The following is a 15,627-nucleotide window of genomic DNA, read 5'->3' as shown; positions in this document are numbered from 1 at the left end:
TCTGCATCTCCTGCCACTTTGGTGCCCACATTCCACACCACCATGGTATTCTACACTCCCTGCTTTGAGATGCAAAATGCTCCCTTTCCTTGCTTTGTCACGCACGGACTGCAAAACCCTTTTCCAACATCACCTCTTCTGGGAAGGCTTCTCTCATCCTCAGCCCAGTGCCCAGCCCTGCCTACCTCCAGTCTCTCTCCACTCATCATCCTGCATTATAAATACAAGTCCAACTACCCCCTGAAGCTGAGCCCTCGGGGAGGTGGGCCTATCTCACTTGTCCATGAATCTCCTGAATAAAGGGGCAAGAATATAATATAGATTAAATAACTTGAGTCACATATTAAAAACACCAAGTCTATATGTTAGAGGCTGAATTGTGTCCTCCTATTCCCCCTGGCCAATCATATGTTGAAGGCCTAGCCTCTGGTATCTCAGAATGTGACTATATTTGGAGATAGGGTCTTTAACGAGGTAATTAAGTTAAAATGAGGTCATTAGGGTGGGCTCTACTCCAGTAGGACTGGTGTCTTTATAAGAAGAGGACATTTGGACACAGACCGACACAGAGGGAAGATCATGAGAAGACACAGGAGAAGATAGCCATCTGCAAGCCAAGGGGAGAAGCCTCAGAAGAAACCAACCCTGTCGACATCTTGGTCTCAGACTTCTGGCCTTTAGAACTGTGAGAAAATAAATTTCTGTTGTTTGAGTCACCCAGTCTGCGGTATTTTGTATGGCAGCCCTGGCAAACAAGTTTTAAACACAGAAAGTAATTTAAAACCTAAAGCAACCTGTATGTCTTTCCAAAAGAGTTTGTTTCTGTCATAAAATCCACCAAAATCTTGATACTGCCGAAGTAATTCAATTGGAGGCTGAGAGCCATAGCGGTCCAGTCTGGGCATGTTTAAATCATCAACAAAAATCACAACTTGTTTGTTTCCTGGTGCTCCTGCGGAATAAAATGAATTTAATTTAAGAATTAAGATTTGCCATTGGAAAATGTAAGACAAAGCTTAGGTAAGGCTTTGGACTCAATGAACACCCTGTAGGTCATAATGAGCTCAGTTTGTCTACGTGAGGAGCGCCCCAGCAGGGAGAGGTGGACAGGGCCGGGACACCCACACTGTCAGGTGGGTCCTTGCCCTCACTCCCAGAGGTGCAGGATGATGTCAGCTTTCCAGTCAGGACTGGATCTTTCTCAATACAAGGCACTGCCACTTCCCTCACCAACTGTGTGGCCAGGCATGGGGTGAGGAGGGTCATTTTCTTTTCAGGGCAGGAGACAGAAGCGCTCCAAAGTTCCCTTACCTAATTGCACCACCCTCTACAGGGAAAACGGGGCTGGAAAGCATCATGGTCTCACCAAAGGGAAATCCAGTACAGTGGAGTTTCAGAATGCCATATTTAACTTAAAGAAAATCGATATACATACCGGTAGGAAAAAAAAAAAAAGGAGTAATGACTGAGAAAAGAGAACAACTTAAGCAGAGGAGGTGACTCCACCCACTCTGGCATCCAGCACTTGCCAATAATGAAGGAGTCGTGGCAAACTCAGTGCCCCACTCCATCCTCCAGATCCCTGAAGCCAAGAAGCAGGACAGGAGTGGGAAGGGGCTCCAAGAGAATCATTCACAAAAATATGGTCTCCCACTACAGAGATTAGTATTCGTTGCCCTGTGCCTACCAGAGTACGAAAAAGGAAATAGAGAGGGGGCAGTAAAGCAGCTGGTATCCCCACAGCTTGGCACAGCAGGGCCCATTAGATAACAGACAACGTGGAAGGCAGCTGGGGTTGGCTAGTACTCCACCCAGGAGGGCTGTGGGCCAGCCAAGTGGACCCAGTACCAAGGACTGCAGATATACGGCTGGAGGGTGGGACTGAGTGGGGGCTAAGACCTTGATTGCCAACATCAGGGGACTTTCCAATTGGGAGGCCAATCCCTGACCTATACACATCTTGTTGGGGAGTCCCTCGCAGAGCCTGCTCCTAGAAGCCTGCCACACAGACAGCTTTGACAGTCATTCAGCACCAGCAAGAGAGGTAGGGACGATCCACACAGAGGCTCATCTAAATGCCAGTTAGGGAGAACACTTGTCCTTTCCTCTCCTCCTCCCATCCCAACACACCAGAGCCTCTTACAGAGAGGGCCAGAAAGGGCAAAAGGGCATCCCATGCCCCTCTCTACCTCCAGCACCATGAGCCACAAACCAGGTCTACAACAGAGGAGAGGAACAGCTTAAAATTAGGTTTGGGATCAGAGCTTTACATGAGACCTGATTCAAAATAGCTGCAACTGACCAGAGAGGTATACTATTTATCTAAGCAGTTAATATGGGATCGTGAGGGAGATCCCACAAAGCCTGGCTGAAAGCACTGGCTAAAGAAGAAACGTAGACAGTTTCATGCCAATTCCTTGCTCAGTTCAGGTAACTCAATGCACCAGATACAAAGTAGTTGTTTGCTGGTTTGTTTTAAATAAAGGGAAATCCATGCAGGTTTGACAGTAGAGCATGCATGGAGAGGGAGAGCCACAGACTAAAGGTGTTCTGAGTTGAAGGTGATGATAGAAATAAACTCCTTACTCACTAAACAGTAAGATACATGGATATATGGCACAGGAAAGAATGTCGTTAATAGAATCACCTTTATAAATACATTAAACAAAGAAAATATGCATTTGTAATTTTATTACCCATTTTGTTTTTGTGATTAGTTTAATAAATAATTTGTGTAAGACAAATAAAACTGGCTAACACTTACCTAGTATGTTTTTTCTTTTCCTTTCCAGTTTTGACTCAATGATCTCTTGTGTTCTTGCAGATGAAGTTTGAGCAGAAAAGTTTAGATAAACAGGAACATAGGCAGCTGATTCTTGAATTCGATTCAACAATCCTTTTGCAATGACAGACTTTAAATTTAAAAATACGTTAACTGATTTAACATTCAATATACCTTTCAATTGTCTACATCAGTAACAATCCAGTACAATGAGTAAGAAACAGGATAAAAGGAGATAGGTCAAAGCCAGATCAAAATGTCTGCTTTCTTCTTCTTGGAGATTCCATTTAATTATATTTATCAGAGCCAAAGAAATATTTTAATCAGCAATCTTAGCAAAAGTTTTAATTTTAGTTTTATACCAGAATCCACCTTGGCTCCTATCCAAGTCTCAATTTGATAGCACAAGTCACAGAAGAACCCAAATTTCTTCTAGAAATAATTTAGAAGGTCGCCAGTGAATTTCTGTTTATGTGGACCCACCCCTGAAACCCAAAAGACCAAACCATCAACATTTCCCACTAGAGTCCACTTTTTCCAAATCCAAGGGATACAACATAGAATCCCCCAAACCCACAATATTGGTCCTTAGGGTCTTCTGGTTTATGTGTTATCTACACCAAGGATTTATTCAGAAACTGGCAGACCTTGGAGTAATTCCCAATATAGATACAGATTCAGCATAGTTACATTCTTCCTGAAAAATGATCAAAATTCAAAAGAATTTCCTCTGAAAAATAATATGTTATTTCTGGGGCTTACAATTCTAAGTCCACCACACCCTCATTTTTGGACAGACCTTGTTTCAGGTAGGTTTCCTACCTTGCCAACTCCAGTTATTCCAGTAAACAGCACTGAATGCCTGACTGCCAGTAGTTTTTCCATTAGATATCCAAAGCGCACCGTGTCAGTTGTGGGGACTAGCATTTCAAAAAAAGGAACATCTCGGCTGTACTTAAAGGTGGGTATGATTCGTTCCCAGGGATCCAGTCGTTTGGTGTCGAAGTCCATATGAATGCTCCACAGATCACCAGAACTGGGAAGCTAGAGCATAAAATTAAGTACCACTTTCAATAGGATTGATACACAGCAATAGAAAAATTCACACATAAACAAAGGCAGTCATGGAATATGAATCTATTTGTTTTTTTTTTTCCCCCTTTGTAGAGAAGTAGTTGTTTAGGTATCAGAGTCCAATACTTTAAACACAACCATGCGACACAATGCATAAAAAAAATCTGATAGATTGATTATACTAAAACCTTAGATTAGAATTGTATGGAACTAGAGAGTGTTATGCTAAGTGAAATAAGTCATACAGAGAAGGATAGACACCATATATTTTCACTCTTATGTGGATCCTGAGAAACTTAACAGAAGACCATGGGGGAGGGGAAGGAAAAAAAAAGTTAGAGAGGGAAGGAGCCAAACCATAAAAGACTCTTAAAAACTGAGAACAAACTGAGGGTTGATGGGGGGTGGGAGGGAGAGGGGGGTGGGTGATGGGTATTGAGGAGGGCACCTGTTGGGATGAGCACTGGGTGTTGTATGGAAACCAATTTGACAATAAATTTCATATTTAAATAAATATATAAATAAATAGAATTGTAAAGCATTTTCAATTCAAGTCAACATTCAGGGGCTTACTCCTTGCTGACTAATGTGCTTGGGGAGATGGAGGCGAGTGCTGAATGAGAGCCTCTGCCCTCAATGACCTTGAAATTCACATGGGGGACAAAAGCATATCAGTTAATATCACAGAGAAGTGGGGTTCTAATGGAGTTAGTACACTTACAAAGGCAGGACAACTCATGTCTACTTGCAGGGAGTTATGGTGGTGGCTAGAGATTCAGGAAAGCTTCCAAGCGGTGGTGATGTTATAGTTCAGACTTGAAGGAAAAGCAGGAGCCCACAGGCAAGGAAGGAATGAGATGGGGAAGGGGGGTGAAGACAAGGCTAAAGGCATGGAAAGTGCCATGCATGCTGGGAAATACAAGAGCAGTATGTACAGTGAGAGATGAATGTGAAAACACAGGCAGGGGCCAGGTTATGAAAAGCCTCGCTTTTCAAAGCAAAGTGCATGGAGCAAGAATTTAGGCAAGGATTCTAAGCAGGTGGGTGACATGATTAGATTGCATTTCAGAACGCTCATTCTGGCAGCTGTACAAAGAAGCTGTGTTTCAAGCTCATTTGACAGCAACTCTTAATAAGAAATCCATTTTACATGGTGACCTAGTACATTCATAAATATGTGTCTACAAATATGTATAAATTTTACCCCTACTATCTGCAATTCACTTTGGGGACAGCATGTGTGTGCATGTGAGCAGGGGACGGGTGGAGAGAGAGAGAGAGAAAGAGAGAGAGAGAGAGAGAGGACATTCCAAGCAGGCTCCACACTGTCAGTGAGGAGCTGGCTGTGGTGCTCAAACTCAGCAACCTCGAGATCATGACCTGAGCTGAAACCAGGAGCTGGATGCTTAACTGACTGAGCCATCCAGGCACCCCTACTCTATTTTCTATTTTATTCTATTTTTAAAAAACATTTAAGGTGTATTATTTTGTCTGATTTTACAAGGCCAGTTTAAGGTGTTCTTGATATGTAAATATCAATGTAACTACCCTTGAATCATGATGTAGAACATATCCAGAAAATATCAGAAAGCTTCTTTCTTCCCCTTCCCCATCAATACCAGCCACACCTCCATCCTCCTCTGAGATAAGTCACTGGTTCATCCTCCTCTGAGATAAGTCACTGGTCTACCTGTCTGGTGTTATTTGTCTACCCTTGTGCTAAAACCATAGTCTCTTTGATCACTTGTGTTAGCCCCAGAAACAGAATGGGGCCTACCATGTAACAGATTTTCAATAAACATTTGTTGAAATGAGTACTGAATGCTTGTTTTGCACCTTCTCCTACTGCCCTCCGATGATCCCAGATCATTTCCCTTGACCCGGAGGGGTCTGTCTGTACCAAATTCCCAGCTGTCCTTAATAATCTTATCCAATTATGATACAATAATCTTGAGGATCCAGGAGGGTTTCATATCTACTAAAAGGTCCTAATCCATAGGGCTCATATTCTTATGGATTTTTTTCTTTTGATAACTTTTAACTTTTATATAATTTAAAACTTACAGAATAGTTAAAAGAATAGTGCAAAGGACTCCATATATTCTTTATCTATATTAATTGTTTACATTTAGCCTCATTTGCTTTATTATTGTATTTTTCTACTCTTTGAGAGTTAATTGTATACACTATTCCACCTTATCCTAAATAACTGAGTGTGTATTTCCTAAAGAACAAGAATATTGTCTTATATAATCACAGTAAAATGATCGAAATCAGGAAATTGAATAGCGATATGTTATTATCCAATTTACATTCCATACTCAAATATTGCCAGTGTTTTTTTTTTTTTTTTTTTTTTTTTTAGAGAGAGAGAGAGCATGCCAACGGAGAGAGGGGTAGAAGAAAACAGAGAGAATCCTAAGCAGGTTCCATGCTCGGTGCAGACCCCAATGCAGGGCTTGATCCCATGACTCTGGGATGATGACCTAAGCCAAAATCAAGAATTGGACACTCAACCTACTGAGCCACCCAGGTGCCCCTGCCAGTGTTTTTAATAATGTCACTTGCAGCTAGATTTTCCCCAGTCTAGGATCCAATACAGGATAATGCATTGTATTTAGTTATATCTCTTTAGTCTCTTCATCTGGAAAATTTCCTCAGCTTTCTTTGTCTCCCATGATGGACATTTTTGGAGAATATAGGCCAGTTTATTTTACAGAATGGTCCTCCATTTAGGCATTCCAGATGTATTCCCATCATTACATTTAGGTCATGCATGTTTGAAAGGAATACTTCAGAACTGAGGTTGTGTCCTTCTCAGTGCACTATGCCAGAAGGCACAGTTTTGTCCTTACTGATGTTAAATTGATTTCTTAGTTAAGGTCATGTTTGCAATAATTTGAAACTATGTAAGTATTGTTTCTCATCAAACCGTCACCCACTAGTTTTGGCATCCATTGATGATTCCTGCCTAAATCAATTATTACTATGACAGTTGCAAAGTTATGATGTTCTAACTCCATCACTTCTCCTATGCAGATTACTTGGTATTCTTTTGTGAGATGGAGCTCTTCCTTCTCCCCCCTTATTTATTTATTCATGTATATTTTTGAGTATGGACTCACAGGTTTTTATTTCGTGCAAAGACTTGTAATCCCATACCATTATTTATTTTGATGCTCAAATCTGCCCAGATTTGGCCAGTGGTAGCCCTTCATGAACTGGCTCCTGCGTTGACATCATTCTCTGAGAACTTCTTTCCTATCTGACATAAGAAGATGTTCTAGGCTCATTCTGTACATCCTTTGTCTCAGTGGCTGGAATCAGCTATTTCATTAAGGAGCCTTGGTTTCCTTTCATGGAGAGCAGTATTTAGAAATTAACATACCTATGCTAATTGCTCTTGAGGTGTCCTTGCTTCTAGTTCCTCTTAGCACACAGGACTAGGCAATTTATGTATGTATGAATATATGTATTAATTTTCATATATATATATATATAAAATCCATGAAAACCATTACTTCCAATTACAGTTGGAATTCTTGGAATTGCAAGAACACAGGTGCCTTCTAATCTTTCCCCTTCCATATTTGTAAATCCCTTTTCTAACAGTGAGAAACCTGGTTGGCATTATCCTCAATATATTTATTTGCTCAATCTTAGAATGTACAGAAAGCAATTTCTGAATTGTCAAACCATAACACTGTGAAGAATAAGTGTACTAACTAGAATTCAATATATTGTTTATAGTAGGGAGTTTTTATATAATTTTTTTGAGAGAGAGAGAGAGAGCACAAGTGGGAGAGGGGCAGAGAGAGAGGGAGAGAGAGAATCCCAAGCAGGTTCTGTCACACAGAACCTGATGCAGGGCTCAAATCCATGAACTGTGAGATCATGACCTGAGCTGACACCAAGAGTCAGGTGCTTAAACAACTGAGCCACCCAGGTGCCCCTACTTTTATACCTTACTTTCTTCATATGGGAGAGAATTATTAAAAGTTTTAATACAATAAATGCTATCTATGGTTTTAAAAAGGTAATAATTTTAGGGGCGCCTGGGTGGCGCAGTCGGTTAAGTGTCCGACTTCAGCCAGGTCACGATCTCACAGTCCGTGAGTTCAAGCCCCGCGTCGGGCTCTGGGCTGATGGCTCGGAGCCTGGAGCCTGTTTCCAATTCTGTGTCTCCCTCTCTCTCTGCCCCTCCCCCGTTCATGCTCTGTCTCTCTCTGTCCCAAAAATAAATAAAAAACGTTGAAAAAAAAATTAAAAAAAAAATAAAAAGGTAATAATTTTAGAAACCCTTATAGTGAAGGATTTTTATATTTGCAGTAGAACTAAGTCTTTTAAAATTCTAGTCTTGAAATTTAATTGTAATGGTTCAGTTATTATTTTAAAATTAAATGCATTTAGCTCTTACCCTGGCATCGGGATTATCATCAAATTGTGTTCTAATAAATGTATCAAAGGAATCCCAGTAGTTTTCAGTTAGATTTCCACCCAAAGACCATAAATAACAGAATATAAAAGTCTGACATAGTACTGTATTCAGTTTTATTTGTTCCTGAAAGAATAAAGAGAAAGAATTTTAGTATTTTACTTGTTCACATAAAAAGGATTCCTTAAATTGCAAAGTCTAAAGATTGTTTTCTTTTGGTTAGACTCATGCATTTAAAAAAAGGGCATAGTATATGTTTCTTATAGTTGACTCAACAGTTCAAAGAGCAACGCTTTATAGTAGTGCATATTTAAATACTCTGATGAAAACACAAATGACAAGGAATATGTAGAAAAAAGCTCAAATATGTCTTTCAACTGACTATTATAACTTTGTTTATACCTGCATGAAGGTATTTAAACAGCTGCTAGACAGACACATATACCAGGAATGCATTGTAGGTATGTTGTAGACTGTAAGGAATTTAAACATTGAGTAGAAGAATAAACTATAGGTTTTTTGATATTCCTTGCAACTTAGAGATTCTATGAATCTATTCACAATCATTACTTGCCTGGAAAATTAACTTGAAAATCAAATGATCATTTTATAGAAAATTTAGTGTTGTTTATTTGCAAAGCATCTATATAACAATTTCATTTTTATAGCTATATAGCATTGAGGAAAACTTTCGTACCATTGTCAAAGTAACTCCATCTTTCCCAAATATCAAAGACTCCAATAAGCAACAGAGTGTAGTAACTTTGCTGATGTCCACTTGTGGGATTGCTTGGCTGCATTTTTTATTGACAAAATATAAACCATCATCAACATAACGTTGGAAAAGGTTCAATATGTATTCTTGGGTTTCCTCATTTAGCTGAAAATCATAAAAACAAATGTTTCAGTAAGACTAGATGAAATATATAATTAAGTTTAGAAATGGGTTAGTTTAAATCTGTGTATTGTAATATATTCTGTGTCTTTTAATATTTATTATTTATTTATTTTTAAAAGTTTATTTGTTTTGAGAGAGAGAGAGAGCATGAGCCTGTGATTGAGTGTGTGAGTGGGGGAGGGGCAGAGATAGAGGGAGAGAGAGAATCCTAAGCAGGCTCGATGCTGTCACTGGGTAGCCTGACTTGGGGCTTGATGCAGGGCTCAGTCTCACAAACCAGGAGATCATGATGAGAGCCATCTGAAATCAAGATTCGGACACTTAACTGACTGAGCTACCCAGGCACCCCTATTCTGTGACTTTAGGTTAAAGGGTATAAACATAACAAGATATGAAACAAATTGAAATTTTAAGAAAACCTTCTATAATTTGGAAGAGACATGGGGGAGATTCTGGGTAGCGGACAATATCCTACATCTTGATCTGGTAATGAGTACACAGGTGTTTATTTTATAGTCATTTGTTAATTGTCAACATAGATTTCAAGCAGCCTTATAATTGGGAACAATAAAAAACAAGAAGCAAAAAACAGCAATTTAAATATCTACGAAAAGAGAGGGAATAATTCCCAAAGATTTGAAAAGAATGCAATCCCTCTCACCATTCCTATTCAACATTGTACTATAAGTCTTAGCTAATGCAGGAGGACAATACAAAGAATAAAGAGTACACAGATTGAGAAGGAAGAAAAAAAAGTCTTTGTTCACAGATGACTGGTCTATGTAGACAATACCAAAGAATTGACAAAAAACTCCTGGAACTAACAAGCTGTTATAGCAAGGTTGCAGGATACAGGGTTAATATACGAAAGTCAATTGCTTTCCTATATACCAGCAATAAATGAGTAGAATTTGAAATAGAAAATATAACACCATTTATATTAGCACAAAAAATGAAATACTCAGGTATAATTCTAACAAACTATGAACAAGAGCTAAATAAGGAAAACTACAAGACTCTGATGAAAGAAACCAAAGATGATCTAAGTAAATGGAAAGATATTCAATGTGTATGGATAGGAAGATCCAGTATTATTTAGATGTCAGCACTCCCTAACTTGATCTATAGGTTCAATGTAGTTTGAATCAAAATACCAGCAAGTTAATTTGTGTATATGCACAAATTGATTATAAAGTTTATATGGAGAGGCAAAATACCCAAAATAGCACAATGTTAAAGAATAAAGTTGGAAGAATGACACTATCTAACTTCAAGACTTACTATAAAGCTACAGTAATTAAGACAGCATGGTATTGGCAGAAGTATAGACACATAGATCAATGAAACGAACAGAGAATCTAGAGATAGACCCATACAAATACAGTCAACTGATCTATGACAAAGAAACAAAGGCAATCCATTGGAGAAGGTGCACCTCTGTTTCATTTTCATTCATTTTTAACAAATGGTACTGGAAAAACTGGACATCCATATGCAAAAAAAAAAAAAAAAGATGAACGTAGACACTGATATTATACCTTTCACAAAAATTAACTCAGAATGGATCACAGACCTAAATGTAAAAAGCAAAACTAAAAAAACTTCTGGAAGATAACAGATGAGAAAATCTAGGTGACCTTAGGTTTGGAAATGGTTTTCAGATTCAATGCCAAAAGCACAATCAATGAAAGAAAATTTGCTAAGTTAATTTTAAAATTAAAAACTTGTGTTCTGTGAAAGGTTATTAAGAGAATGAAAAGACAAGCCAAGCTGGGAGACAATTTTTACAAAACACATAACTGACAAAGAACTTGTATCCAAAATATTACAAAGAACTCGTGACACTCAAAAATAGGAAACAACCCAATAAAAAATGAGCAGGATTTGAACAGGCACCTTACCAAAGCAGATATACAGATGGCAAATAAGCATATGAAAAGGCATTCATGATCGCATGAAATGCACATTAATGCATGTTAAAACGAGGAGACATACTTATTAGAATAGCAAAAATCGAAAACATCAATAACACTAACTGCTGGTGAGGATGTGCAGCAAGAATTCTCATTCATCGCTGGTGGGGATGCAAAATGGTACAGCAATTTGGAAGACAAACTGGCAGTTTCTTACAAAGCTAAATAAAATTTTACCATATGATCCAGCAATCACACTCCTAGGTATTTTACCCAAATGAGTTGAAAACTTAAGTCTATATAAAAACTTGCACATGGGTGTGTCCAGGAGCTTTCTTCATAATTGCCAAAACCTGGAAGCAATCAAAATGTCTTCAGTAGTTGAATGGATAAACTTGGTAAATCCACATAATGGAAAATATTCCATTCAGAACCATTCCATTCAGAGCCAAAAAGAAATGAGCTATCAAGTCACGGAAAGACATGGAAAAAACTTAAATGCAAATTATTAAGTGAAAGAAGCCAATTTGAAAAAACCACATACTGTATGATCCCAATGACATCACATTGGAAAAGGCAAAATATGGAGCAGTAGGGAGGGGGTATGGATGGATAAATATGTGGAGCACAGGTTTTAAGTCAGTGGAACTATTATGTATAATACTATAAGGGTGGATACATGACATTACGCATTCATCAAAACCCACACAATTGTACAACACATTTGTAGAACACATTCATACATGAATCCTAATGTGAACTATGCACTTTAGTTAATAATAATGTATCAATATTGTTTCATCAGTTTTGACAAATCACTTTCAACAAATGTACCACACAAATGCAAGATGTTAACAGGAAAAACTATGTTTGGAGGAGAGGGAATATATCAGGACTCTCTGTACTTTCTGTTAAACTTTTATATAAACCTAAAAGTACCCTAAATAATACATTCTATTAATTTAAAAAGAAAAGTAAATTTGGGAAGTTTTAAAATCTTACAGTAGTACATGATACATTCTCAATTCTGAAAATTATTTTCTTTAATAATGTACTCTGAAACTAGAACACATCATTGTTAAAATGTTGATGCCTAAGAATGAAAAAACCAATATTTTTTTAATTCATCTTTGGAGGGGAGAAGCAGAAAGAAGATGGCTTTCTTGGCGGGGGGCGTGGGATGGGGCACAACACTGCAAAAGACCCCTTGTTAAGCTGAGGCAAAGAAAACTCCTATTTTAGAAGGGCGAAGGTGCAGAAGATGATATAGAACTGAATTGTTCCATATAATAACGTAAAAGCTTTCCCTCACTTTGGGTGGAACGTTTCCTCTGAGGTTAAAACACATCTTGGGTCACAGACCTAAGACTGGGTGGGAGGTAAACTGGTTTTCTTTTCTCTCAGCGGTGTTAGGGTCTTCTACAATCTAAATACAATGACAGAGCCTGGACCGAAATGTTCTTTTTCTTCATTGTGATTCCCTCTCACTATCCCCAGCCTTCTGCAAAATCTTTTTTAATGCGGCAGCCTGTTCTGTGTTTGGGGGACTCAGGGAAGCAGTTTGTGCTTGTACTGGAGAGGAACCAACCTGGGGAGGATCCAGGCAGAGTGGGCAGGAATCGGAGCGGCTAGGTAGCCTGGTGGGCTGAGCTTACAAATAATGGGGACAGATTTGGGGAGGATATAAACATTTCTGGAAGATCCCAAGAATTCTTAGGGAGAGGCACTAGGTACAATGCTGGAATTCTCTCCACAAAGTACATGAGGTCTTTGTTAACTTACTGAAATTTGGGCAAGCAAGAGCCTCCATCCATCCTGACAGATGGATGTGTTGTGGAGTATCTGGTTGCACTTACTTTTTTAGAAATATTCTTCATCCATGTTTTAACATAAGGCATCCATTTCAGTTCTTCAGGATCCACAAACACCATTCCACATCGACTGACTGTTGCAGGAGAGGCAACTCTTAGGTCTTGCACCTAAAATTGAAGGGAATTGAACAAAAAAATAGCTAACATAATACTTCCTTATTTTTCCATTTTCAGTGTTAATGAGTCACATGTTTAAAGTTAACACTGAAAGGCTTTATATAGAAGAGAGTGTAATCAGAAACGGAGAAGGTAAGTTAAGTGAGGCATTAGGTGAAAAAAAAAAACCCACACAAAAATAAGAGGATAATGTCAAATCCTTATGGGAAGGTATAGGTATTTCTTTTTCCTCCTTTGCTTTCCTCTTTTCTCCATTTTCATTCTTGTATCTCACACCTAGCTGAACATAGGACATAGTAGGCATTCAACCCATGTTTGATGAATGAATACAGCAGGAGTGGTATTTTCAGAATATTTTATAGCCATACTTGGTCCACATTCCTTTTCCAATCCCTTCACTAAACATTCACACTGCAGAGGGGTAATTTTTCATAGTAAATGTAACTTTTTTTTTTTTGCTTAACTTAGAAAGCATTTCAAATCATGTAATGTCATCAATATATACGTTAACTACCACCAAAGGAAAGGAAACAAGTGCTGAGGAAGATAGAATTTATTGCATTTCCATTTATAGACAAACAGGAATATTTGAGAGCCTTTGGTTCTCGGGATGCACACTCTACTATAAAAGGACAATTTGATAAGTATGTAAGCAATTTAGTATGTGAACAAAACACCATGGGACGCCTTATAGATAGTAAATGCGATATGGGCAAGAAAAAAATTGATGATGGCATACCAGTCTAATGAATGCTTTTGCACCACACTAAGGCATATATATTTACCTCAAAAAGCATGTGGATTTGAGGTGTGAGTTTGATCCTCTCACTGTTAGCCAGGCAAAGCATCTTGTTATCATCCAGCACTGTATTCATATTTTCAATCCAAAGAGCATCCACGGGCCCATCACTGATGATCCATTTATGGTCTTCTGAAGTGTCATTCACAGCTGCTCGGACACTTAGTGCCATCAAACCATCTTTCCACTCCAAGGTTATGTTATTAACTTCACCATATAATTCACCCATTGTAATTGATTTAGGATTAAGAACGTATGTTTTAACTGGTTGGTAAAAGGGGTTGTCTAAACCAAGTTTTTGCAAATTCCCTAAAGTTTCTGCTAGTATTTGGTAAACTGTGGTCTTGCCACCTCCTGTCGGCCCGACTAACATAACACCGTGTCTTACCAGCATAGTTTCATAGAACTGTATCACTTTTTTAACCATACATGTCTCAGGCTGAAGATTTTTTTTATTCATGACATCTATAATTGTTGACTGCAATATACCATAATCATGTTCTGGAATTTGGACTCCAGGAAAAAGGTCAGATATAATTCCACTGAAAAAACAAAAATAAAATCATTGGTAATTGATATTTCCCAATATTTATTACAATAACTTATTATAATCATTGATTACAATGAGTCTTATTTTTCTCCTTGATCTTTTCTTCTGAACATGCATAGTACTAGTTTGTCCTATATGTTATAACAGAATCTAACATTTCCCTGATACTGTGTATGCTTTTTTTTCTTGTACCGTAGATCAATGTTCTTAAGTATATTGGGAGCCTTTTGAGGTAAGGAATATCTCTTATGTGTTTGTATTGTTCGTAGTACATTGCATAATACCAAACATATACAAAGTGATTGATTTTTCAGTTTATTCAAAAAAATATATTTAGGGGTGCCTGGGTGGCTTAGTTGGTTAAGCGTCTTACTTCGGTTCAGGTCATGATCTCACGGTTCATAGGTTCGAGCCCCGTGTCTGGCTCTGTGCTGACAGCTGGGAGCCTGGAGTCTGCTTCGGATTCTGTGTCTCCCTCTCTCTCTGCCCCTACCCCCACTCATGCTCTGTCTCTTTCTCAAGAATAAATAAACATTTAAAAAATTAAAAATTATATTAATATCTCAACTTTTTCCAAAAGCATTTATGCATGCTTATAACTATATGGATATTCAGAAAAATAAGATAGAAATAGAAACTAATAGTAGGTAAAAAAAAAAAGGGGGGGGTGGGGAGTAAAGGAAAAATTAACTGTTTCTGTGGGAAGTACTTAATATGGGATATTTCTATGGGTAAAAAAGAAGCTAAATCCCTACCTCATACTATATACACAAATACATTTGTGACACAGTAAAGACTTTAATATAAAATGACAACAAAAATACTAGATGAAAATACAACAGATATGTTTTGTAATACTGTGGTTAAGAAGGTCTTTCTAAGGAAGACAAGAAATCTACAACTATTATTTTAAAGGTAAGGTGAAAAAATAAAAATAAACAAGCAAAAACCCACAAACTTGTGTGAGATAAAAGGCTTTATATATATAAACTTAAAGAATGATAGACTTAGTGCTGCCTGGGTGGCTCAGTCAGTTAAGTGTCCAACTCTTGATTTTGGCTCAGGCCATGATCTCATGGTTGTGGGATCGAGCCCCAAGTTGGGCTCTGTGCTGGCATGAAGCCTGCTTAGGATTGTCTTGCTCTTTCCCTCACTCTCTGCCTTTCTCTCTCTCTCTCTCAAAAAAAA

The 15,627-nt window shown here is 38.2% G+C and overlaps 1 protein-coding gene across 1 annotated transcript in view; it reads right to left on the bottom strand.

The window, feature by feature from the left end:
* The window catches only part of DNAH6 (dynein axonemal heavy chain 6), a 242,664-nt gene that overhangs the window by 103,293 nt on the left and 123,744 nt on the right, over positions 1–15,627 (bottom strand). Inside the window, exons 34-40 of the mRNA XM_042981846.1 lie at positions 13,876–14,431; positions 12,959–13,081; positions 8,989–9,171; positions 8,274–8,417; positions 3,605–3,826; positions 2,765–2,912; positions 795–952 (exon numbers count right to left, since the gene is read on the bottom strand). Of these exons, the coding sequence (XP_042837780.1) occupies positions 795–952; positions 2,765–2,912; positions 3,605–3,826; positions 8,274–8,417; positions 8,989–9,171; positions 12,959–13,081; positions 13,876–14,431 (1,534 nt within the window). The remainder of the gene's footprint in view (positions 1–794; positions 953–2,764; positions 2,913–3,604; positions 3,827–8,273; positions 8,418–8,988; positions 9,172–12,958; positions 13,082–13,875; positions 14,432–15,627) is intronic.

Source organism: Panthera tigris, chromosome A3, assembly GCF_018350195.1.
Source record: "Panthera tigris isolate Pti1 chromosome A3, P.tigris_Pti1_mat1.1, whole genome shotgun sequence".
In the NCBI taxonomy this organism is placed as follows: Eukaryota; Metazoa; Chordata; class Mammalia; order Carnivora; family Felidae; genus Panthera; species Panthera tigris.
Note: the sequence above shows the minus strand (reverse complement) of the source record. Positions and strands in the feature narration are given on the sequence as shown.